The sequence below is a fragment of the Dendrobium catenatum genome, unplaced genomic scaffold (genome assembly GCF_001605985.2).
Source record: "Dendrobium catenatum unplaced genomic scaffold, ASM160598v2 fragScaff_scaffold_231, whole genome shotgun sequence".
NCBI classification, from domain to species: domain Eukaryota; kingdom Viridiplantae; phylum Streptophyta; class Magnoliopsida; order Asparagales; family Orchidaceae; genus Dendrobium; species Dendrobium catenatum.
In genome coordinates this window covers 6,584,582-6,607,677 of record NW_021318693.1, presented here as the reverse complement: position 1 = coordinate 6,607,677, position 23,096 = coordinate 6,584,582, and the positions used below count along the sequence as shown (strand labels likewise).

The window sequence follows — 23,096 nt, the reverse complement described above, 5'->3', positions numbered from 1 at the left end:
CTGATTTTGTGGGATTGGGTTATTGGGGTTGTGGGGAGGGTTATCTGATTTATGTTTCTTATTGGAAGAAGAAGAGTAGCTTACAGATCTTTTCTCAGGAAGTATTTTGCTCTGATCAATGTATATATTGAGCTTGATCTCGATAACTTCAACTCTTTCAGTTAGGTCTTCAAACTTTCTGCTCAACCTACATTCAAATTCAAGAAAAAATTTTGTACATGTTTCTTGGCAGGATTTGATTATTCTTTCTTGGAGAGATTCAAGTGCTTCAGCAGAAAAACTAAATTATGGTTGCTGAGGATCTTTTTGGGGTTCATGCTGAGGAGGTGGGTGGGGGTCTTGCTGAGGAGGTGGGGTATGATGGGGAGATTGGGGGGGGTTGTTTTGATTGGTGGATATTTCATGAGGGGAATCAGGGGATGGAGGGCTGTCTGATGGATATTTGTTGACATTAATCATATCCATTTCATCCTGGGTAACTGCTTGGAGGATATTATAAATCTGACTTTTCCTTATATTAGAAAACAAGTTAGTAATCATCTCTGTAGTATATACAATATCCGACAACCATCGTAGAAAACGGGGCCTTTTGTCAGCATACAATGGAGCATGAAAAGAAGTATGCTCCAGGAACCAAATCTGCATAAGATGAAAGAAAATTTTAGAACTCACATTGAGCCAATAAAATTTTGAATGAATTTAGCAGTTAACACTTAGCACTCACAATTAGTAGAGGTACAAAACCATTGATGTAACCTGCTGGCTTCTTATTTGAAATCTTGGAGGATGCCTTATTAAACTCTGCAACTAAAAATTCCCTAATTGAACTAGCCCAATTTATTGACAAAAATTCATCTGGATTATTTGCTATTCTTTAGCTCAATTCATAGGAGTTTTGAAGTTGTTAAGTTGAAAAAATAAATTTGAATATAAATATATGATAAAGTTTCTTAACATAGTCTTAGGGGGGGGGTTTCCTTGTTCATCTCCATCATGTCTGTCTTTATTTCCAATGATGTAACTGAAGTATGTGCTAAGGGAAGCCAGAAAATTTCTTCTCCTTTATTTGGCAGACCAGTAAGAAGGGCCACTTTATCAGCCGTGAAAGGAATGACTTGATCTTTTATAACAAAGCATTGTTTTGAAATGTTCCACTTTGAGACCAGCTCATACATCAGATGGACATTTTGCTCAAACCCAGGAAATTCCAAAAACTGTATGATCTTTAAACGTCTCAATGTGTCCATGAAGTCAGGAGTAATTTGCTTAGCAAAGTCATCACAGTTTGTTCGAAACGTAGAAACGTAGCATCGATAGGTTATTGGACGAACATATATCTGAAAATTTTAAAAAATAAAAAAATAAGTAAATGAGATACGCAAAAACAACGCACAACATACGCACAATGTAAGCAACGGTCACGCACAGTGTACACATAACATACGCACAGTGTACGCATAACATACGCATAAAAACGAACATTGCAAAGAAATGACAGCAAATTATACGCACGCATAAAATACGCACAACATAAGCATGGAACACGCAAAGTTTACGCATAAAATACGCACAGAAAACACGTAAATGGAGGCAATCTAGTTAGGTTTTATGTTTCAAATTTCAACATAAATTCATCGTAAACCCTGAATACAGAGAAAACACGGTGGCATCAAAGTATCAAACATTTAAAAAGTTTCGAGAAGCCATGCATACGCATAGAATAAGCATAAAATTCGAAGATCTTCAGAGCCTTAAACACCAACGCATAGCATAACCATAAAATACGTATTACGAAACAGAAAACATAGCATTAAGTTACCTTTTTCTTTGGGGGTGACGACATCTTAGAAGAAACTAAGTGAAGAATACTTGAAATTGCTCCGGAGTGAATGCTTGAAAGTTCGAAAGTTTACTGTAACTTGAAAATCGAAACGTCGACTCCGCCATTCGACCTTTACAAGGGTTTAAATGTTGATGCCACGTCGACATTTCACTAGGCACGCGACGTCGGCAATTGGGGGTCCGAACTAAAAAAAAAAATTTAGTTTAATTTTTAAAAAGGCGACATCTTAAATATATGAGGCGCGCCTCAGTAAACTTGAGGCGTAAGCCTCATAAACTAAACTTATTGCGTAGGCTTTGAGGCTTAAATGGACGAAATTGCGCTGAGGCGCGCCTTTTATTGCGCAATTTTAAATGTTGACTTGAAAGGTTGGCTCGCTGAAAAAAACATCCTTGCTATTTCACCATCCAATTCCTCTCGTTGCTGCAAGCTGAAGGCCTTCTCTAAAGGACTAATGACAGCTCATTTTATTTTCTTTGTTTCATATCCTTCACTTCTAAATGATAAAGAATGATCAACTATAACAGATGAGGAAGAAGCATGGGACGAATCATGGGTAGATGACAAAGGTATCTCCTTAGGAAGTGCCCTTTTGATCCTACATTTAGTTTCATCAACTTGTCTGTTCATTTCAATCAACTGCGACGTAGTAATCTTTTGACACATTTTAATTACATGGCCAGCTATCTTAAGTAGCTGTGCTTTCACCCTAGAATATGATCCTTTGTAGGTGTTACCACAATAATTACATTTGGATAACACATTCTCTCCTCCTTCGAATGTTTTTCCTAAGTTGGTAACATGAAGTCATAATGGCTTATCAGTTTCTACAGATTGTTCTTTTGAACCTTCGCATAATCCACTCCCACTAGCCGTAGAGCTCATTTTTGCTTTAAAATGCACTAGTTAAATGGAAGTAATAAAGGCTTAAAAAATGTCTCAAACTCATTTCAATAAAAACATAAAGCTCTCTCACATTAAAACCATTGTTTCAAAAAGCAAGAACAACCTACAATCTACAACCTATGGTTTGATTTAGGTAAAAACAAGAACAATCACACAACCTACAATTTTGTAACAACATATATATATATATATATAATGTCCCATGTCTAGGATAAGTGATGGTAAATGGAAATTTCTTAATAAGTGATGTTAAATGGAAATTTCTTAATGGATAAAATTTAGGCTTCAATACAAAGATCAAAAACTATTTCAAAATAACTTTAGAAATATATGTATAGACCATAATCCTCAACCAGGCCATCATTGTTCTTGCTTTAACAAACTAGTATAATCTCCCATCTCGAAAGCAAGGTTTCCACAAATGAAAGAGATGCATGCATATAAACAAAATGTCAAAAGGACATATGGTAGTTTCAAGCAAATAACTTTATGAATTGTAGAGAACTACATCTATTAAATCGGATAAACTAATTTCATAAGGACACATGGTAGTTTTTTTTTTAATATGCTGTTTATGAAATATCAAAATATGCAAGTAAAATACTACATGTCCTTATGATAACCACAAAGATGCATTAATCTCCAGCACTCTACATGCATGAAAAAAATACAAAGAGAATAGGGTTGCAAACTCTCTACCATTCTTTTGTTCTTGTCAACCAAAACCAAAAGCAAAAAAAACCTACAATCTACAATATAGGGTTTGATTTAGGTTAATAATAAGAACAATCGCACAACCTACAAACTATGGTTTGATTTAGGTTTTTTTTCTTCAAAACCCAAAACAATCAAAGTAATTTCAGAAAAAAATAACATGCTATTGTGAACACAAATCCACATGATAAATGAGTAAAAATTGAGAGAAATGATGAATGGAAAAAAAAGAAATCGAAATCAACTTACATATTTTTTTTTTCGATTGGCGATGGCTAGCTCGGCAGCACGCAGAAGGAAGAATGGGAAATGGGAATGAGTGCTCGCCTGCTCAGGACGGCTGGAAGCTGAAGGCGACGGTGCGGGCTGGAAGAATCTCGAGTGCTCGGCTGCTCGCGAGTCGCGCCTGGTGTGAAGACTCCGCTGCCTCTATCGCTCGAATGAATGCAAATAGCGGGATTAGGGCAGACTCCGGATTGAACCGGTGCTTATTAGAAGTGTTTTTTTTATTTAAATTATGAAATAGCCGGACACGCGTGTCCGGCTTAAGTTTTTTTTTAAATGGGACACGAAAAACGTGTCAGACACGTGTCCCCGCTGTGTCGGGCGCGTGTCCATGTCCGACACTGCATTGCCTCTTAAAACAGAGTGTCGGTGCATCATAGGTTATAAATGTAAATTCAACCTTTCTTTCGTTAACGACAACCTATGGAATAAGGAATCAGCTTACATGCATTAGTACATTGCAAATGAAAATACAACGGTTATAGGAATTCTAAATTCTGGTCTAAGTTTTCAAAACTTGTTCTAAGAATTCATTTATTTATAAATGCTAGTAGGCATGTGTTAGTGATAGACCGAATTGACTCCTTTCTAACCAGAGGTTCTTAGGTGTAGTGAACATTAATGGCATCTTTGGTTTCCCATGAACTAAAAAAGTTTGTGTTTTCCACCTTTGCTTGTGAGGCTGGAAAAAAGCTACTACTGAGAATGCTGATGAAATTGTTCATGTTGATTCAATTAATTTGTTCTGCAAGTAAGAAAAAACAAGAACCTCCATAAATCACATTGCAGGGGCAATTAACCTGTATAAAAATACTTCAATATTTTTTTACTAATTATAAGATTTTGAACGTTAAATAAAGATCATTGATGATTGTCAGGTGACAGGAATAATGAAAAAAAAAAAAAAACTCATTCCTAATCAACAAAATCTCAAGCAATAGTGAGGCTAATTGCTTCCGCACAAATCATGAAGCATCTCAAAGCGTCCTTGATTAGCAAGTTTACAATTAATGAAGCACGAACCTGTAGCTATAGCTGAACATGTAACAGACTCTACTATGTCTCCTTTCACTGCTTTTTGCTATGTCCTTACGTCAATTGGTGGCCCTGGTGCACCCAAAGGTTTTATCATCAGCTGACCGAGAGTAGAAAATGAAAAAAAAAAAATATTGTCAAGGGGGAGATCAAGGTGATTATACAAGTAGCAGCAACAACTGTATTAATGCATGTTGATAATTTTATCTACTACATGAAACTCGAGTTTTTTTCGGTTTGCTGCGGATTTGCGATTGTGACGGAATAAATCCGACTGCAAAAGTTAGGTCGCAAAAGTATTAGCGACGGAACAAATTTATCGCAAATATTTTGTGGCGAATTTATGATGGAATTGATTTCGAGAAAACGACGCCTTCGTTTTAGCTACCCAACATAAATTCCGTCGCAAATTGTGGTGGATTTGCTGAGGAGACCGCCCAATTTGCGGTGGAAATTCCCTTGTAAATTTGTGGCAGAAATACCTCAGTGGCTCCACAAATCCGCTGCAATTTAGGACGGACTGTTCCGTAAAAAAAAAAAGATACACCCTGGTCGTTTCTGTCTTTGCGGTGGAAATCCGTCGGTAAGCTGTAGCATTAATAAAAAAATAGTATCTGCAATCAGTTATTGAGCATTTCAACAATAACAATCCAAATAGTTTAAAGTAGTAATTAATAATGTTAATATATCAACAAACAATATTAAAAAGAACATAAGAAACACACTTTTGTAGAATGACAACCCAACTGCTCAAATAGACATTTACATTCAAACTATTATGCAATTATTACAATACTGCTAACGTAAACATAGTTGTTATACATCCAAAAAAGTAAAATGCATCAAGAACTCCTACACAAACATGCCTGATGCATTCCTCTACTTCATATCTTGGAAAAACCACTCATCCACCTGAGCATCCTCATCTTTGCAACACTTAATATCATGCATCTTTTTGAATAGTCAACATTCTGCACCATAATGTAGTGCATGCCTAACAACATCTTATAGAATTTTCCCTTAAGTTTGAGAGAGATTTTTCTATCACACAATAAGCCTGATGCATTCCTCTACTTCAACCATACAAAATGAGCATATATATGACCAAACTATCTTAGACGACTCTCTCTAATGTTATCTCTTCCAATGGAGCTACTCCAACCATTTCACGAATGTGCTCATTTTGTATCATTTCTCTAAGAGTAAAGCCACTCATCCACCTGTGCATCCTCATCTCGGCAACACTTTTTTTTTATCTCTGCAACACTTAATATTATGCGTCTCTTTTAATGGCCCACATTCTTCACCATAAAAGCATTGCAGATCTCACCACATCTTATAGAATATATACTTAAGTTTGACGGGGACTTTCAATCATATAGCAAGTCATATGCATTCCTCCACTTTAACTATCCAACTTGAATTATGGTAATAATATCTTCATTTATTTCACCATGACTATTAACAATATACCCAATATACGTAAAATGCGTAGTCTTATTAATAACTTGATTGCCCAAACTCACAATCTTAAGATTTAGACTCTAAGGTTGACATCTATAATTCAAGTTTACCTTCAACTCCCTTTCTAATCTTATCAACAAGAAGAATATATCATGATAAAAAAGCATATCTTGGCAATATGGGCAGGGTGGCATGGAGGGAGTTTGGCCTACTCACGGATTTGCAACGAGGGAGTTCATCCGATTCACTGATTTGGATGAAGCGTGCAGAAGGAACAAAGATGGATACCTTTGCAACGACCAAGCTCTCGTGAGCGCAAAGGAGGTCTGACTTTGGATGCGAGAGAAGAACGGTGAGAGGTGTGACTTTGGATGTGATGGGAAGGTACGTCATCAAAGGTGGTGGAGAATGCGAACGTCGTTGAAGGCCACGGGAAGGAAAATAGTCCAAGGGGGCTAAGAAGCGACCTAGTCGAAATTGAAGGAGGCAGAAAAACAAAACAAATGAAATAGATGCTTACTCAGTTGGTTATATAAGGAAGTTAACATTGGATATGCGGTGGATTTGTTTGCGCAAATGTGTGGTGGATATTCCATCGCAAAAAATCATCAAAATTTTTGGTCGCAAATTCACCATCATTTAAAAAAAAAATTGTCTGCAAAGTTTATCGTAAATCCATCGAAAAAGCTGACTTTCTTTTAGTGATCAAAGCATTAAGGAATTGTGCATGATTTGTTGTGCATTAGGTGATGTAGGGCATCTTTTGTCACACCACGATACCTTCCGTACCAGCAATGTAGGGTGTAATAAATTCTTCAACATTTAAAACTCTTAATATATATATATATATATATATATATAGCCACTAGGCACCCTAAAATATTTCAAAAATAAATAGTCTATATACGTCGGTGGTAGTATACAATTGAACAGAGTTATATATTAATCTGAGACTATTTTGCTTCTACTTTATCCTTATTTATTCTTATAAAAATAGATAGAATAAAAATTTTGGTGTGTCATGAAGCTGAGAAATGTATGTAATTTTAATAAAAAATTTAATTAACAGTATAGTGAACAATATTATTGCATTCACAGTTGAATTAAATTCACAAGGTAATTTGCAAAATAATTAAAAATATATATACATGCGCATAGAAATTAGTAATAATAACAAGTATGCTTCAATACAATAAGTAGATTTAGATCATATTCTTTAATGATTAAAACATCACATTTTGCTCTTAAACATATAAGAATCTTGCATTTTCTTTGAAGCCTATAAATAATATCATAATTAGCTAACTCAGATTTTGGCCATATATAATATAAAGTAATCTTTTATAGCTTTATAATAATGTTCAATGGAGCCTAGCTAAAGTCCAGCATTATCGTCATTAAACTATATTGAGATCTTAATTCCTCTATCAAGGTCCCTTTTGCTTCACCTCTGTAGGTACTTTAACATTTTATTGTCAACCCTCAATTAATTTGATATTCATTAGGCTTCAAATTTTTATAGTCATATTTGATTAAGAATCTCATGTTTCATGACTTAATATAAAAAGACATTTATATAGTACTTGCATAAGCAGAATATGAAAGCTATACATATGATACCTCATTTTATACTAGAATTATAAAAATTTATATGTGATCATTCATACCTAAATATTTTACTTTATAGTCACTCAACCAAATTGAAATAACTTTAATGCCTTTTGCTTTTTATTATTTATCAATTGGAATTGCTTGTCTAGAAATGCTAAAATGTACTTTTTAAATTAAAATTGCATTTCATACACCCGTGATAATGTAACACCCCAAAATACTCTTAACAACATCATAGAGTGTCACGTGCATAAACATAACATTATTCCATCATTTATCATATGATACTTTTCATTATTTGGAAATTGATCTAAAAGTTTCAATAATATTTCATTTACTGCATAAACTGAACCATCTAAAAACTCCAAATTACATCAAACACCTACTTACAGAGCCACTAAAGAGGATGATACTAATAAGATCAGATTGATTATAAACAGGTCGTATGTTGTGCAGAATAGACAGTGGAAATATTATATGATGCAACGTACTTGCCAATTGAATGAATTTGATGAATTTGTCTTTATTAAAGTTATTTCAATGAAAGGGGTGCAACATTTTGGAAAAATAGAAAAAATAAACCTAGGGTATGTTGGATTGTTTCAAAAAAATTTAGAAATTTAGAAATATGGCTTATAGATTAGCTTTGCTAGTGTATATACAAGGAATGCGTCATATTTTTCTTATATCTACACTTCGAAAGTACATATTTGATGAGTTCAAAAGAATTCTATCAAATTCAATTGACTTGTAACCTGATTTGAAATATATAAAAGAGCCTAAAAGAGTATTGAAATATGATGTGACATGACTTAGGAATCAAGAAATATCATTAATGTGATATCTATGAAAGCATAGAACAGAAAAAATGTTATATGGGAAAGGAATAAAAAATGAGAGCTCAATATCTACACATGTTCAACTAAGGTATGATTGCTTTTTTTTATCCATTTAAATTTTGAGGATAAAATTTTTATAAGAATGTTAGATTTTAATACCTGACTAGACCGTTTCATCCAAATCGATCTAGTGGGAGTGGTGAGTGCGGGAAAAAACGAGCAACAGAGAGTGGGCTAGGCTGCGAGCACGATGCTTCGAATGTGATTTATGCATAGAAGTGGGTTTGAGGCTTCAATTGGAGATGGAGGATTTGAACTAAACCAAGTACAAGAGTCAAAGAGGAAGAAGAAGTTGCAAGTGATTTTGTAGCTCTGATTGTAGGAGATGAAGAAGTTTTATGGGGTTTGCATTTAATGAAGGATTCATGCTCAATCGAGAGGAAGAGGAAGGATAAGAAGAAGAATTTGAGAGATTACATTTTCAATAGAGGAGAAAGAGAAGTTCGTGCACTTGATTGGGATGAAGCTGAGAGTGCAAGTAATTTTCATTTTTTACTAAAATAGATAGTGTATGACTGTTTAATAGGAGGAAATTTAGTCGGTGGAAATCTCAACTCGATAAGACAAGAAATTTGAGTTTGAGAATCAAGTAGTGTGGTTGAGGCAAAAAGTACTACAAGCGAGTGTTCTCATATAAAGATTGGGTAAGGGTTCAATCAATAATGAAAATTTAATTGGAAATTAATTTTAAGGTATTCGATCCCCATTTTAATATCCCCTACAATCAACTTGTGGTATAACAGAGAGGGAGAATCTGAAGAGGCCTATCTCTTACTAACACCCATCCTGAAATATTTCTATAAATTTCAGGTGAGTAGGAAATAGCTTATCCAGACTATCCCAACACATTGAGTTTTTAAATCTTATTTAATATCAATATTTCATAACTGGAAGCATATTTAAAATATATCAAATAAAATACAGAGCTTACTAAACTTCAATAATGCAATAATATTTACATATCGAAAAGTTTGTCTATACAGCTTCTACTCTGACCTCTATGTACGCCCAAAAAGTGCAGTCTACCCTCCTGCCTAATGCTCCACTAGTTGCTTTCTCTTTCCTGTCATACAACCATTGCTAATATGTTAGAGCTCAATGGAATATACAAGCATAGTATAAAAATAAGAAACATTGTTGCAGTCAATTTTAATAAAAAAGAGGATTTATATAAAAATCATAATCTATATAAGGAATCACTAATTGGCTAACTTTTTACATTTATGATTCTATTTAATGTTCAATACATTAGGCAAGTCATATAATGAATATAGGTTTTTGCACACTAACAACTATCTAATTTAAGGTTGGGTTTAAATTCTCAACTTTTTGAAGTGAAAGAGAGTATATAATATCTTCTGTATGGCTTCTCTAAGGCTTATCCCGTTAGATCTTTCGTCTTTACTTGTGCGGGTCTATCTCTCATAGTCCCATATATGATTTATCTCATTTACATTTACTTTCATAAACATGCTCAATATAGAATTATTTTTACCACAATTACATTAAGAATATAAAAATGTTCCAATTTTCTACACAATAGATTGGGTATCTCACTTCTTCTTTTACGGAAGTCGGATGAATTCGTTCTCCTAAAGTACCCCATCCTCCTTTCCTCTTATATTCAATCTAAAACATAATTATTTGTCATTCAAATCTGCATTCAAATAAAATACAATAGGCTACATGAAAACCTTACAAGTTTATCTCAAGAAGTTTGTCCTCATTCGCCCAAAGTGATCTCTCTTCTCCTAAGCCTCCTTTCCTCACTTCCCTTCCTTTCCTTTCTCTTTTCCCCCTTGAATTCAACAATTAGCCACATCTGAATTCAGCAATAGCCCCTCCTCCTTACTGTTTTCTACAAACAACAACATACCTAATTTCAGCAAACACCCTTACCTATTTTCAGCAATTATTGCAGTAGCCTTACATAATTTCAGCAACACGGAATTCAATAGCAGCAAACACTGACTGAACCTTATTTACCTTACTGAATTCCAGCATTTCAGAAATGCAAATTTCAGTAAACATTACTCAATTCCACCATTTCAGCAAACGTTCATTTTAACAAACACTGATTTCTTTAACTTTATTTTCTGAATTCTTTCTCCACAGCAGCCTAAACCAGCAGCCTTCTCGATTCTTCTCTTGATCACGGCTTTCAGCGGCTTCCAGCAAACAGAATGACGGATGAATGAGAGGAATGGAAGGGAGAAATGATATAGTGCTTAATATACTAATAAATTAATACTAACACTCCATTAACTCAATTCCTTAATGCCAGCCGTTGGATTCCAAATCAGCCGTTGCATTCGTTCTCTTAGAGGAATGACCTGTTAATTAACATTTAATTAATTACCTAGCTGTACTTAATTAGTTAACTAAATGAATTTCGTGGAATATGCTCTAGCTATTTAACTTTGATTTATTAAGTTTTATTTCAAATGCTTAAATTGAAATATTATGGAATAATTTTGGGAAGACTTCTATATATCAAAATGCGTGAAATTACAAATAGAATTTAATGAAAATAATTTTGACGTTTTAAAAATTATGCTTAAATTTTTGAAAAAAAAAAGGTATTATAAAGGTAGTTGTAATTTATTTGTAATGATTATATTATTGATAGTTGGGTGGTGCTCTAATAAAGACTTTAAGAGTTTTCAAAATGCAGAATTAAAGATGCTTCCTTTGAAGGAAGCAAAGTGTGTAATTATGCTTTATAGTATTACCATATTTTTTTCTTATTTTATGTATTTATTAAAATATCATATTATATACATGATACAAACAATAACAACAACAACATCAAGCCTTTGTCCTACTATGTGGGGTCGGCTACATGAATCCTTTTTCGCTATTGTGTAGAGTTAAAAGTCAAATTCTCATTAAATCTAGTAAAGAAAAATCATTTCTAATATTTTCTAACCAAATCTTTTTAGGTCACCTCTACTTTTCTTAACGTAAGTCGAATCTAATACCTCAACTTTCCTAACCGAGTCATGGTGATGCAAGAGGGCCCCAAATTTTTGCTAACAAAAGAAACTCTTCCTAGATAATAGAAGATTACTAGATCTCACAAAAACTAAACGAATTAGACAAAAACAAACTTTTTATATCATAAAGACTCTTACAAGACGCTTACAAACGACACTTAGAAAATGACTTACAAACTTAAGAAATAAAGACTTAAACAAGACGACACCCTAAAATTGCTTCACTTAGAGAAGAAAGATACAGATGGAGTGACACTTGCGGAGAAACGAAGAGATTAGAAGCCAAGAAGAAAGGTGGAAAGAGCCCGCAGTATTTCCGGAGGGGATGAGAAAGAAGAACGGACAAAGCTCGCAAGCTTTTCCAATAACCCGCAGGCTAGATTCCAAAAATCACATATCATTCACCACTTTTAAAAAGCCCAAAACATCTACTATATATAGGCATAAGAGGGGAACTAAACAGCCATTAAAATATTAATTAAAAGCTGGAAATATAGGCCAAAAGCCACCTAAAAACTGCAGTAGAAACTCTTGGAATTCTTCCCAAAACAGCTACCAAACAGTCCTAAAAACTGTCCAAATTCTGTTCAAAATACAGCGCAAAAATTGTCCAAAAACAGTCCCAAAAACTGTTCAAATTCTGTCCCAAAATCTCTTCATATTCCCATATAAATGAGGTAATTGAAAGGCCATCAGTCACTATACTGAAATCCCAAAAGTCTCAGCAAATGCAAGCAAAAAGGCCACGGATCCAGCCAAATACAGAGCCAAAACCACGACTTTAGCACAGGAAACCAGGAGGCATTTCACGGGTAAAGCAGGGGATTAATTCTCGATAAAGGGGGGAAGTCACGGCAGTAAAGAGGGCAGCAAATCGAAGGGTCAAGCTAGCAAACTGTGAATGATAAAACCAGAGAAGAAAAACTGCAGCAGCTCAAGGGTCAAAAGGGAGAGGAAAAGGCAATATAAATTATAGAAAAGAGGGGGAAGAAGAAAAGCCAATGTTTAAGAAGTAATGAGCTAATTTTTAGTTCAATAAATGAACTAAAAATCAGCTCATAATGAGCTAACCTTCCACAAGATATTATTAAGATGGAGAAGTCAAAAATCAAATATTAGGATTTGATTTGACCCCCTTGCCTACATCAAACTCCCCTTCTTGAAGACTCAGCTCCCGATGAGTCAGTTCTTGTTTTCTTCCGAGGAGGCGAAGACTGAGCATCCAGCTCTTGAATCTTTGCTTCATATTTCTTCAGGATTTCTTCTCGTTCTTGTAGGAACTGATCTTGCAAATGTTGCTTCTTCTTCATGTATCTTTCTGTACATAAATGCATCCATGACTGAAGTTTGTATAGCTCGAATTCCAAGGGATTTGTTGAATCGGGAATCCATCTGTTCATCGAACCTGGATCTTCAGAATCTTCTTGCTTGTTTTCTCCTGTCTTTTTCTTTTTTCATTTTTTTTGTAAAAAAAGACTCAAAAGAAAGACTCAAAGAGACTTTAAAAGACTCAACCTAAAAAACTTAGACTCAAAATAAGACTCACGACAAGACTTGACTTTGACAAACAAGACTTGACAAACCTCAAACCAAAACCTAGGACTTTCTAACCCGCTCTGATACCAATTTGATGCAAGCAAAAATTTGGGAGAGGGCCCCATATTTTTGCTAACAAAAGAAACTCTTCCTAGATAATAGAATATTACAAGATCTTACAAAAATTAAACGAATTAGACAAAAACAAACTTTTTATATCATAAAGACTCTTACAAGACGCTTACAAACGACACTTAGAAAATGACTTACAAACTTAAGATATAAAGACTTAAACAAGAAGACACCCTAAAATTGCTTCACTTAGAGACGAAAGATACAGATGGAGTGGCACTTTCGGAGAGACGAAGAGATTAGAAGCCAAGAAGATGGGTGGAATGAGCCCGCAGGATTTTCGGAGGGGATGAGAAAGAAGAACGGACAAAGCTTGCAAGCTTTTCCAATAACCCGCAGGTTAGATTCCAAAAATAACATATCATTCACCACTTTTAAAAAGCCCAAAACATCTACTATATATAGGCATAAGAGGGGAACTAAACAGCCATTAAAATATTAATTAAAAACTGGAAATAGAAGGCCAAAAGCCACCTAAAAACTGCAGTAGAAACTCTTGGAATTCTTCCCAAAACAGCTACCAAACAGTCCCAAAAACTATCCAAATTCTGTCCAAAATATAGCCCAAAAATTGTCCAAAAACAGTCCCAAAAACTGTTCAAATTCTGTCCCAAAATCTCTTCATATTCCCATATAAATGAGGTAATTGAAAGGCCATCAGTCACTATACTGAAATCCCAAAAGTCTCAGCAAAGTCAAGAAAAAATGCCACGGATCCAGCCAAATACAGAGCCAAAACCACGGCTTCAGCACAGGAAACCAGGAGGCATTTCACGGGTAAAGCAGGGGATTAATTCTCGGTAAAGGGGGGAAGTCACGGCAGTAAAGAGGGCAGCAAACCGAAGGGTCAAGCCAGCAAACCGTGAATGATAAAACCAGAGAAGAAAAATTGCAGCAGCGCAAGGGTCAAAAGGGAGAGGAAAAGGCAATATAAATTATAGAAAAGAGGGGGAAGAAGAAATGTTTAAGAAGTAATGAGCTAATTTTTAGTTCAATAAATGAACTAAAAATCAGCTCATAATGAGCTAACCTTCCACAAGATATTATTAAGATGAAGAAGTCAAAAATCAAATATTAGGATTTGATTTGACCCCCCCTTGCCTACATCACATGGGAAGGCCTCCGTTTAATGTGACCAAACCATCTAAGGCGACTCTCTCTAATCTTATCTTCCACTGGAGCTACTCCATCCTTTTCACTTATATGCTCATTTCGTATCCTATCTCTAAGGGTCATGCCATTCATCCACCTAAGCATCTTCATCTATGAAACACTTATCTTAGCATTATGCTTCTCTTTTAATGGCCAACATTCGGTACCATAAAGCATTGCAGGTCTCATCACCATCTTATAAAATTTTCCCTTAAGTTTGAGGGGGACTTTTCTATCGCACAATAAGCCCGATGCATTCCTCCGCTTCAACCATCCAACTTGAATTCTGCTGATAAGATCCCAATCTATTTCACCATCACTCTGAACAATAGAACCAATATATCCAAAACGTGTACTCTTATTAATGACTTGATCGCCCAATGTCACAATCCATTCACTAGGTCTATTGCTACTAAAATTACACTCCATATATTCAGTTTTAGATCTACTCAAACGAAAACCTTTAGACTCTAAGGTTGACCTCCATAATTCAAGTTTACCTTCAACTCCCTCTCTAGTCTTATCAACAAGAAGAATATAGTCAGCAAAAAGCATACACCAAGGTACATCCTCTTGCAGATGTCTAGTGAGAACATCTATGACTAAAGCAAAAAGATATGGACTTAAGGCTAATCCTTGATGTAATCCAACCGAAAAAGGAAAATACTTGATCAAACCACCTTGTGTTTGAACACAAGTAATAGCTCATGCATACATATCTTTAATGATTTGAATATAAGCGTTAATAACTCCTTTCTTTTCAAGAACTCTCAATAGCACTTCTCTTGGAACTTTATCATATGCTTTCTCTAAATCAATAAATATCATATGTAGATTCTCCTTATTCTCTCTATATTTTTCCATCATGTCTCTCAATAAATGTATGGCTTCCATAGTAGACCTACTCGGCATGAAACCAAATTGATTTTGAGAAACATTAGTATCATGTCGCAACCTACGCTCCATAACTCTCTCTCATAGTTTTAAAGTATGACACATTAATTTAATTCCTCTATAATTCGCACTCCTGTGCATTACCTTAGTTCTTCTATATTATATACATGATAGTTCATTTAAAATAAATGTTGTTTGGTATTGAAAATAAAAAAATATTAAATGATTATGCATATTCCTATTGAAATTTTTATAATTCAGATTTAGGATTTAGGAAGAATTTCTTACACCTTAATTCATATATATGGAATAATTTTATGTTGAGACTGCTATGTACATGTAAATAGAATTGAAAGGAAATGTATGTATTTTAATATGAAATGAAAATTGATAAATGGAATAGGTATATGCATGCAATTTAGGAGTTTCTCCCTTTATAGTACTGGATAAGGGCGCAATGCACCTGTGCATTTCTCCTAAATTAAATGAATTATTAATTGTTAATTGTTACTTATTAGATGATGCTCCTGAATTAAATGAGTTATTAAAAGTTAAATGTTATATAGATATACTAAAGAAAAATTTTATAATTAAAGATTTGTAATATTTATATATATTTTTATGTAATGAATGTTATGCCATAACAACTTCAATATATGAGATTTATTACTACTATATTACAAATCATAATTAACTATTGAGTTTACTTTTGAAAACTCAATTTATTTAATTGAAATTTTAGGCATATCCCCTGCTGATTAAATAGTTGATCAAAAAGGTTCCTGGTATAAAAATAGAGGGTTTTAGTGTCTTTTAAGTGAAAATTGGATATTTAGTTTATTTAGTAATTTTTGCTACTAAAAGAATTGTGATATCCGTTCGTCTGTCTCATCCCGCCTCGTTCATTCGATACTATGGGCCAAATTTTGATATTCGTTCGACTATCTCATCCCGCCACATCATTCGATATAATGGGCCAAATCATGACGCACAAAAATAAGATTGACATTCAAATGTATAAACTTCTCAAGTAGAAAGATAAAGATCCTTATAATATAATGATGTCTTTTTCTTATGATAATATGTTATCATAAAATTATGTGAGTTAGAGAGAGCATATAAGCAAAGGGAGGCCATTGTGTTAGTATAACTCATTAAGAGGACGACTAAGGCTACATCAAAATGTATAGTAACTAGGATTGAGAGAAGTCTATGATACACCAACACTTCTCCTCAAAGAGGCATGCAGTTTCTAACACTTATCAGATACAAAACGCATCCGACATACCTCTAATACATGTCGAACAGGTCGAAGATGTATCCAAAGTTATTAAAAATAAATTAGACATGTGTCTTAAAATGTTTTATGAAATTTTTTAAATTTGATTTCTTGTGCTTCAAATTTTTATTTATCATATAAATAAAAAATTAAATTTCTTATTTCCTTTCTATAGGAACAAATCAATTGCCACTCAATATCATATTCTCTGAACATTTTCATTTGCATTTCTCTCTAGCAGTTAGCAACTAGGGTTGAACAAAAATGCAAGATGTCATCTCTCCAACGTCGTTACAACATCAATGCTTTAAAATTATCGTTACACCATATTTTTGTGCTCTATTTTTAAGATATAAAAATTATAATTTCGTGTCCGTCGTGTGTCCAGGTTTTATATTTTCAATAAATGATGTGTCCAATGCGGTGTCGTGTTCACGTCTATGCATCATAGGAGGAAGTCCAATGAAGAGGTTCGGTGCTAGTTATTTTTGAAAGGATGATTGGAAGATAGTGTGTTAGTTGCATTTCATGCTCAAGTGTTGCACTAGGATTGCCCTTTTGCTGTGAGTCGAGATAAAGCTATGTTGGAGGGGTTGCAATTTATTGTTGATCTTGTGGATGAGTACTGAAAATGGTTGGAGAGTTGATGTTTGGATGTATGAATAGAAACATAGGTTGCAACAAGCTTGTGGAAAAGTTTCTATTATAAGAGCTAATTATAGTTAGATGTAAGGGTTTAAACGATTGCATTGTTCAAGTTTTTTTGATATCCAACTATGCAAAGCTACATTCGAGATTGGGATGAGGTGGCCAGGTGTTGACCCTGGACCGAACAAAACAAAAAATCGCAAAATCTCATACCTGTCCGATCGCACGTTGTCACCATCCCACGTACGTTCGACGTTGCATCTTGTCATACCTTCGCACGTCGTCGATCGTCGTTACATAGCGGAGAAACGAAGTGTTCGGGTCTTCCTCTCGAATTCTCCCGCTCTTTCTCTCTTCCTCTCGCGCCCTTCTTCGTTGTTGTTCGGCTTCGTTGCTTCGCAAGAGGTGTAGAGATTGCAAGCGTCGCTACTTCGGCTCCTTATTGGCTGTTCGACTACGCTCCATCTATGACTTTCTCTTCCTGTCGGTGCGGAAGTTAAGACATTTTGATTGGGAGCAAGAACGTGAGCTCGCCGATTGTGAAGGCAACTTCCTCTCCTCCAATCGCTTCTTTGGCTCCCACATTGCCGTTTGACTTCGCTCCAACAACTTTCCCTTTTGGTTGGATTGGAAGCTCGACATTTTGATCGGAAGCAGACGGAAGCTCGTCGTTATGAAGGTAACCTTCTTCCTTCCCGCGTGCTTCTTCGGCTTCGTCTTTCGGCGACTTCACCTTCCTGTTGGATAGGAAGTTACAACATTTTTATTAGAAGTAACCGCGGGAGCTCGAGTGCTGTGAAGGTAACTTTCTCCCCTACATGAGCTTCTTCAGCCAAATCATGTAAATCTAGTGGTCGAACAAGACCTTAGGGCAAGAAATGAGGGAAACTAACGATTCATTCCATCAGGAGATTACGGGGTGCTTGATTCTTGCATACCTGAAGCCATTATGCCCAAATCCCCCATAATTTTTTTAATCTAATTATAATTAATTTAGTTAAACTATAATTAATTATAAATAATTTGTAATTAATTATAAATTAAGCATGCTTGCCCTCGGCGTATGTGACGAGCCGGTCAACCACCTGTACACGCTTTTCTTAGCATGGTAGGAGGGAATCTGGTGCGACACCTACGACGAGACGGGTGAGCAGCCCTTGACCCTAAAATCCTATCCTTGATGTGTGTGATAAGCCTGTCAACCATCCATACACGCTTTTCTTAGCGTGGTAGGAGGGAACCCGGTCCGACACATACGATGAGATAGCTAGGCCTGGTGCACGCTTTTCTTATCGTGATTGGGACAACTTTAAGTACCCATACGCGGCTTTGTACCTGCGGGGAAACAAATGCTTTTCTTTTGTAATAAATACATTTGAAGACCCATACACACTTTTCTTAGCGTGGTGGGGCACGAAAAAAATACTGTCGTAGTGTACGATGACACTTACCATACACGCTTTTCTTAGCGTGGTGGGAAGACCCAGTTTTTCGCTGTTTCCCCCAAACAGGTGGGAGTCTATCGAAATTTCGGGTGAAAATAAGACCACACTTGAACCTTATTTGGTCTCAAATGAACAGTAGACTTGTGGACTTGAACCTGAACAAAATCTAAATGATGAATAAAAGGCTAAGCCCAAGTAAAATAAGATCAAATTGGAGCCAAATTCAAATCAATTTGAACATACAATTGAGCTTGCAATGACATCAGAAGACTTTGAACAAGAATTTGTATTGTGGACATGCACTTGAACTCGAACTGATTTGGATACCAAATGAAGTGAACTCAAATAAGCTTAAACTTCAACAAAAAAATAAATGATGGCTCAAGTGACATGACTTGAACAATCTAGACTCAAGCAGACAAGACTTGACTTGAATTTAAAAGAACGAAGGGCAAGGAACTTCACGCGAACTTGAATAAATTGAACAAAGATTGAACCTTCAAGGGCCATAGAAGACTTGAATGAATATAGAAAACTCATACCAATTTTGAACTCAAGCATGAGCTGAACTTGGACTCAAACATATACAAAGAACAGAATTTGAATCATATACAAGGGAACTCAAACTACAAGAACATTTGTACGGTCAATAGTGACTCAATGTGAGATGAAATATATTAATCCTTGAAAATGAATGTGACTACGATACGACAAATGCAAACGCCCGCGAGCTATCATAGGAAGGATATTGCAACATCCTCGTAACCAACATTGAGGTACAATCAGGCACACTACAAGACCTTGATGTATACAAACAAAGAATGTAGTGGACTCTTACAACAGTCCCTATGAGATCAGGTGCATCGTACCTGCAAGAACAACAAATAGTTACAGAATACATAGGTGTCCCCTATATGCATTATTGAAAACCTAAATGCAAACAATAATTCGCGTGTTCATTGAAGAAGGCGACATTAGAAATCGATAGTGGAGGATCCATCGCCGCAAATAAGTTGTGAATGACAAAGGCGGACATGATGTAGAGGTCAAATGCACTGTACTTGCAAGGACAACATATGGTTGCAGAATGCATATGTGTGTCCTATATGCGTTATTGGGGTCTCCAACACAAGAAACAATGCCTGTTGATCGAAAAAAGCAACACTGACAATTGATAGTGGAAGACCCGTCTCTATAAACAAGTATAATCATCATAGCACCTGAGATTGATGAAAGGTGGATATAATGCAGAAACAATGACTTTTCTACAAATAGTTCCATGAGGTCGTAGTGAATACAATGGGTCCCTGTAAATAAACACGAGCCACTTGTGGATAACAACAATGAGTATATTGTAAGTATCTCCCACGAGAATGGAAGAGATGTTTGAACAAATTCAAACTAAACTTTCTGGTGTTCTAACACTGAAAATGACTAGTGCGCCCAGATGCCTCTATTCATATTGAAGGTCAATTATTTGGTTATGGATATTATATCTTGTAGAAGTCTGATACATTGTAGATCTTGAAAAGAGTTATTCTCAAAGCAGCGGTCACGAATTTCAAGAAAGACCTCCCGGTGAACTAGAAGAGAGAAGTCAACATCAAGATGATGAGGTGCCTCATGACATTCAAATATTTTCGCCATCGGATCCGCAACATTCATGCAAGCGGATAGAAGACATTTATAAATGTTTCAAAATACCCCACGCACATGTACAATAATATGTATGCACATAGGTACACAAAAGGGGGGAAATGCAATCATAAAACCCGCATGGGCCCCAGCGAGCGTATTTTGGATACAAACATAATGTTTAAGGATGCTGCACGGGTTCATAAATGAACGTAGTTCGAGCCCGATCCTTCTATACAGGTAGATAGAAGTTCACTAGGCTCGAACTATCAAATTAATATACAGTCAGGATATTGACTGGAATATCTATTTTATACGTTTATATAAGGCCTTCAAGACCTTCAACAAAGAAAATTCATTAGCAAAACCACAAAACCTAGGGACCTAATCCTCTGTCGAGCAGTAGAAGGGGTCGACAGGGTCCAATCAATGAAATCCCCAAATGCTCATTAACACCCTGATGATGGCCATGTTGAATAAACATCTCAATCGGAGGAGTTAACTCCAACCATTTCAAATGCCGTCAAACTTTCAAGTGACTTTAAAAACACCCCAATGATGACCGTGTTGAACGAAGATTTCAATCAGAGTGGTTAATTCCAAAATTTTCAAGCTCCATGCAAATATCCACAAAATTCAAAGCTCCCAAGAATCGAAAATTCCAGAAATCCCAAAATCCAAAATATCTAAAATTGAAATAAATTCATCAACACTTGAAATCCATTCACCATCCGTAACAGTTTTCTGAGGTGGATAAATTCAAATATAAATTTAGCTCATATAGAGCTAAATGTCTGTTTGAAAATATCACTAAGATTCATTCTCAAACAATCTCATGCTAGTAAGGACGTGATATGTGTCCTCAAACCGGCGATTTTGTCGCCAAATGGCACTGCAGGATAAATGGTTATGACCCGGGGCTATCTGAACTGAGTGATTTTGCCGCCAAATGGCACCATGAAATACCAGATATGGCCAGAGCCAATACGTTCCTTAGTGACATCAAATTCTGCTACTATACGCCTGATGATATGTATCTGATTGACGACTAGCCTTAATTGACAGTTCTCTCTCGTGATCGAGAGGGGTAATTAACTATAGGGGCTTTCGCCTATAGGAAACTAGAACTCGGATCATAAAGTCCTCGCAAAATGAGGGCGAAAGCTCAGCTTAGTGTCTTATCTATAAATCCATCTGCCTTTCATAATTTACCCCGGAACTTAAATCTGTTAAAATTGCCCCGAAGAAAAAACAAACAGTGGGCGGCCCACACCAGGATTGATAATTGATGAAAGAATCTATAGATTGATTGATTCTTACTTGAAAATCAAATTTAATATTTGATAAGGGCTTTGAAGTTGTTGCCAAATTGATCAAATAAATCTAATATTATCTAAAAACCATAATTGAGCCTGATAAAATTAAATAATATAAAATTTTGGCCATAAATAAATATGGTTTTAAGAAAACCTAAAAGTCGGTCTAGTTCAAGTCCTTTGTATCCTAGTTTGATTGTTTTTGGTTGCTCTATAAAATCACATATTTCAAAAGCTAAATTACTTAAGTTTCCCTGCATCAGTTAGATAATAGGGAATTGAATTGATATTGTTTTGGATTGATATGCAGTATTAAATTACAGATAGTTTTTGGTCAACGTATAGCCTAGGAATTGGCTTTTCATTTCCAAACTCTTGATACAGATATGTTCCTATGTTCATGTTCTCGACTATATAAAATTCTTAAGTACTTATTGCCACAATATTCTAGCATTCATGATTTCTTACTTTTTGGCATTATACTCTTGCTAATGGATCCTAGTATTTTGTTGCTCAATTAAATCATTATTTTCTCACCAGCTTGCATCCAGTCGAGGCTTTGGTTTACCAGGCTGTTGGTGGGGTCTCGCAATATTCCAATGGGTAAATCATATTTGATATTTAAGACGGTTTTTCTCCCTTTCCATCATTTTTTGTTGACTCGGTTAATAATTCGTTAGTGTCCGATAAATGCTGATGTTTCTTTTTTACTCCAGGGCCGATTTTCTATGGCATTGCAGCGGCTTACATCTCCTTATGGCATGCTTTACAATGAACAGTTTCACCAACGTGAACTTACGAAATTGGAAGGCGCATAGAAAAACCAATTCTCACTGTTTGTAGCCTGTGTTTAAACGAAATGAACGTTCATTTCTACATGCCAATTTCTGGACCTCTCGCATGTAGCAGTAGATATCCTTACGGTAAGATGCTGATATCGCCCATGCATCTGACTAGGAGAAAGTTTGTCTCAGTTATCTATTAGAAACCAATGGTTAGTCAAGAGCAAACATATACTCTAAACTGGTTTAGATTTCCGAGAATCGAATATGTATTTCTATTATCTTCTGCAACTATTTTGTTGACACTTGCATCCATTACAGTAACTCAAGATTTTGCTTACTTTCTGCAGCAAGCTGTGGTGTGCTAATTTGTTCTGTAAGCTGTACCTTATATGCAGCACTTTGTAAAACGAAATGTACGCTTTTCCCATTGTTACTTAATTCCGCCACACCAACCAGCACAAAACTCGTTTGTTGTTTCTTTCTTGAATATGTTAGACATGGGCTGTTCTGTCCCCTTGTTT

The 23,096-nt window shown here is 35.5% G+C and overlaps 1 protein-coding gene across 2 annotated transcripts in view; it reads left to right on the top strand.

The window, feature by feature from the left end:
• The window catches only part of LOC110111917 (protein DETOXIFICATION 46, chloroplastic), a 132,741-nt gene extending 109,889 nt beyond the window's left edge, over positions 1 to 22,852 (top strand). For both annotated transcript variants that reach the window (XM_028693153.1, XM_028693152.1), the window contains exons 13-14: positions 22,331 to 22,393; positions 22,507 to 22,852. In XM_028693153.1, coding sequence (XP_028548986.1) covers positions 22,331 to 22,393; positions 22,507 to 22,608 — 165 coding nt within the window. In that variant the 3' untranslated portion in view covers positions 22,609 to 22,852. The remainder of the gene's footprint in view (positions 1 to 22,330; positions 22,394 to 22,506) is intronic.
• The last annotated feature ends 244 nt before the right edge of the window (positions 22,853 to 23,096 follow it).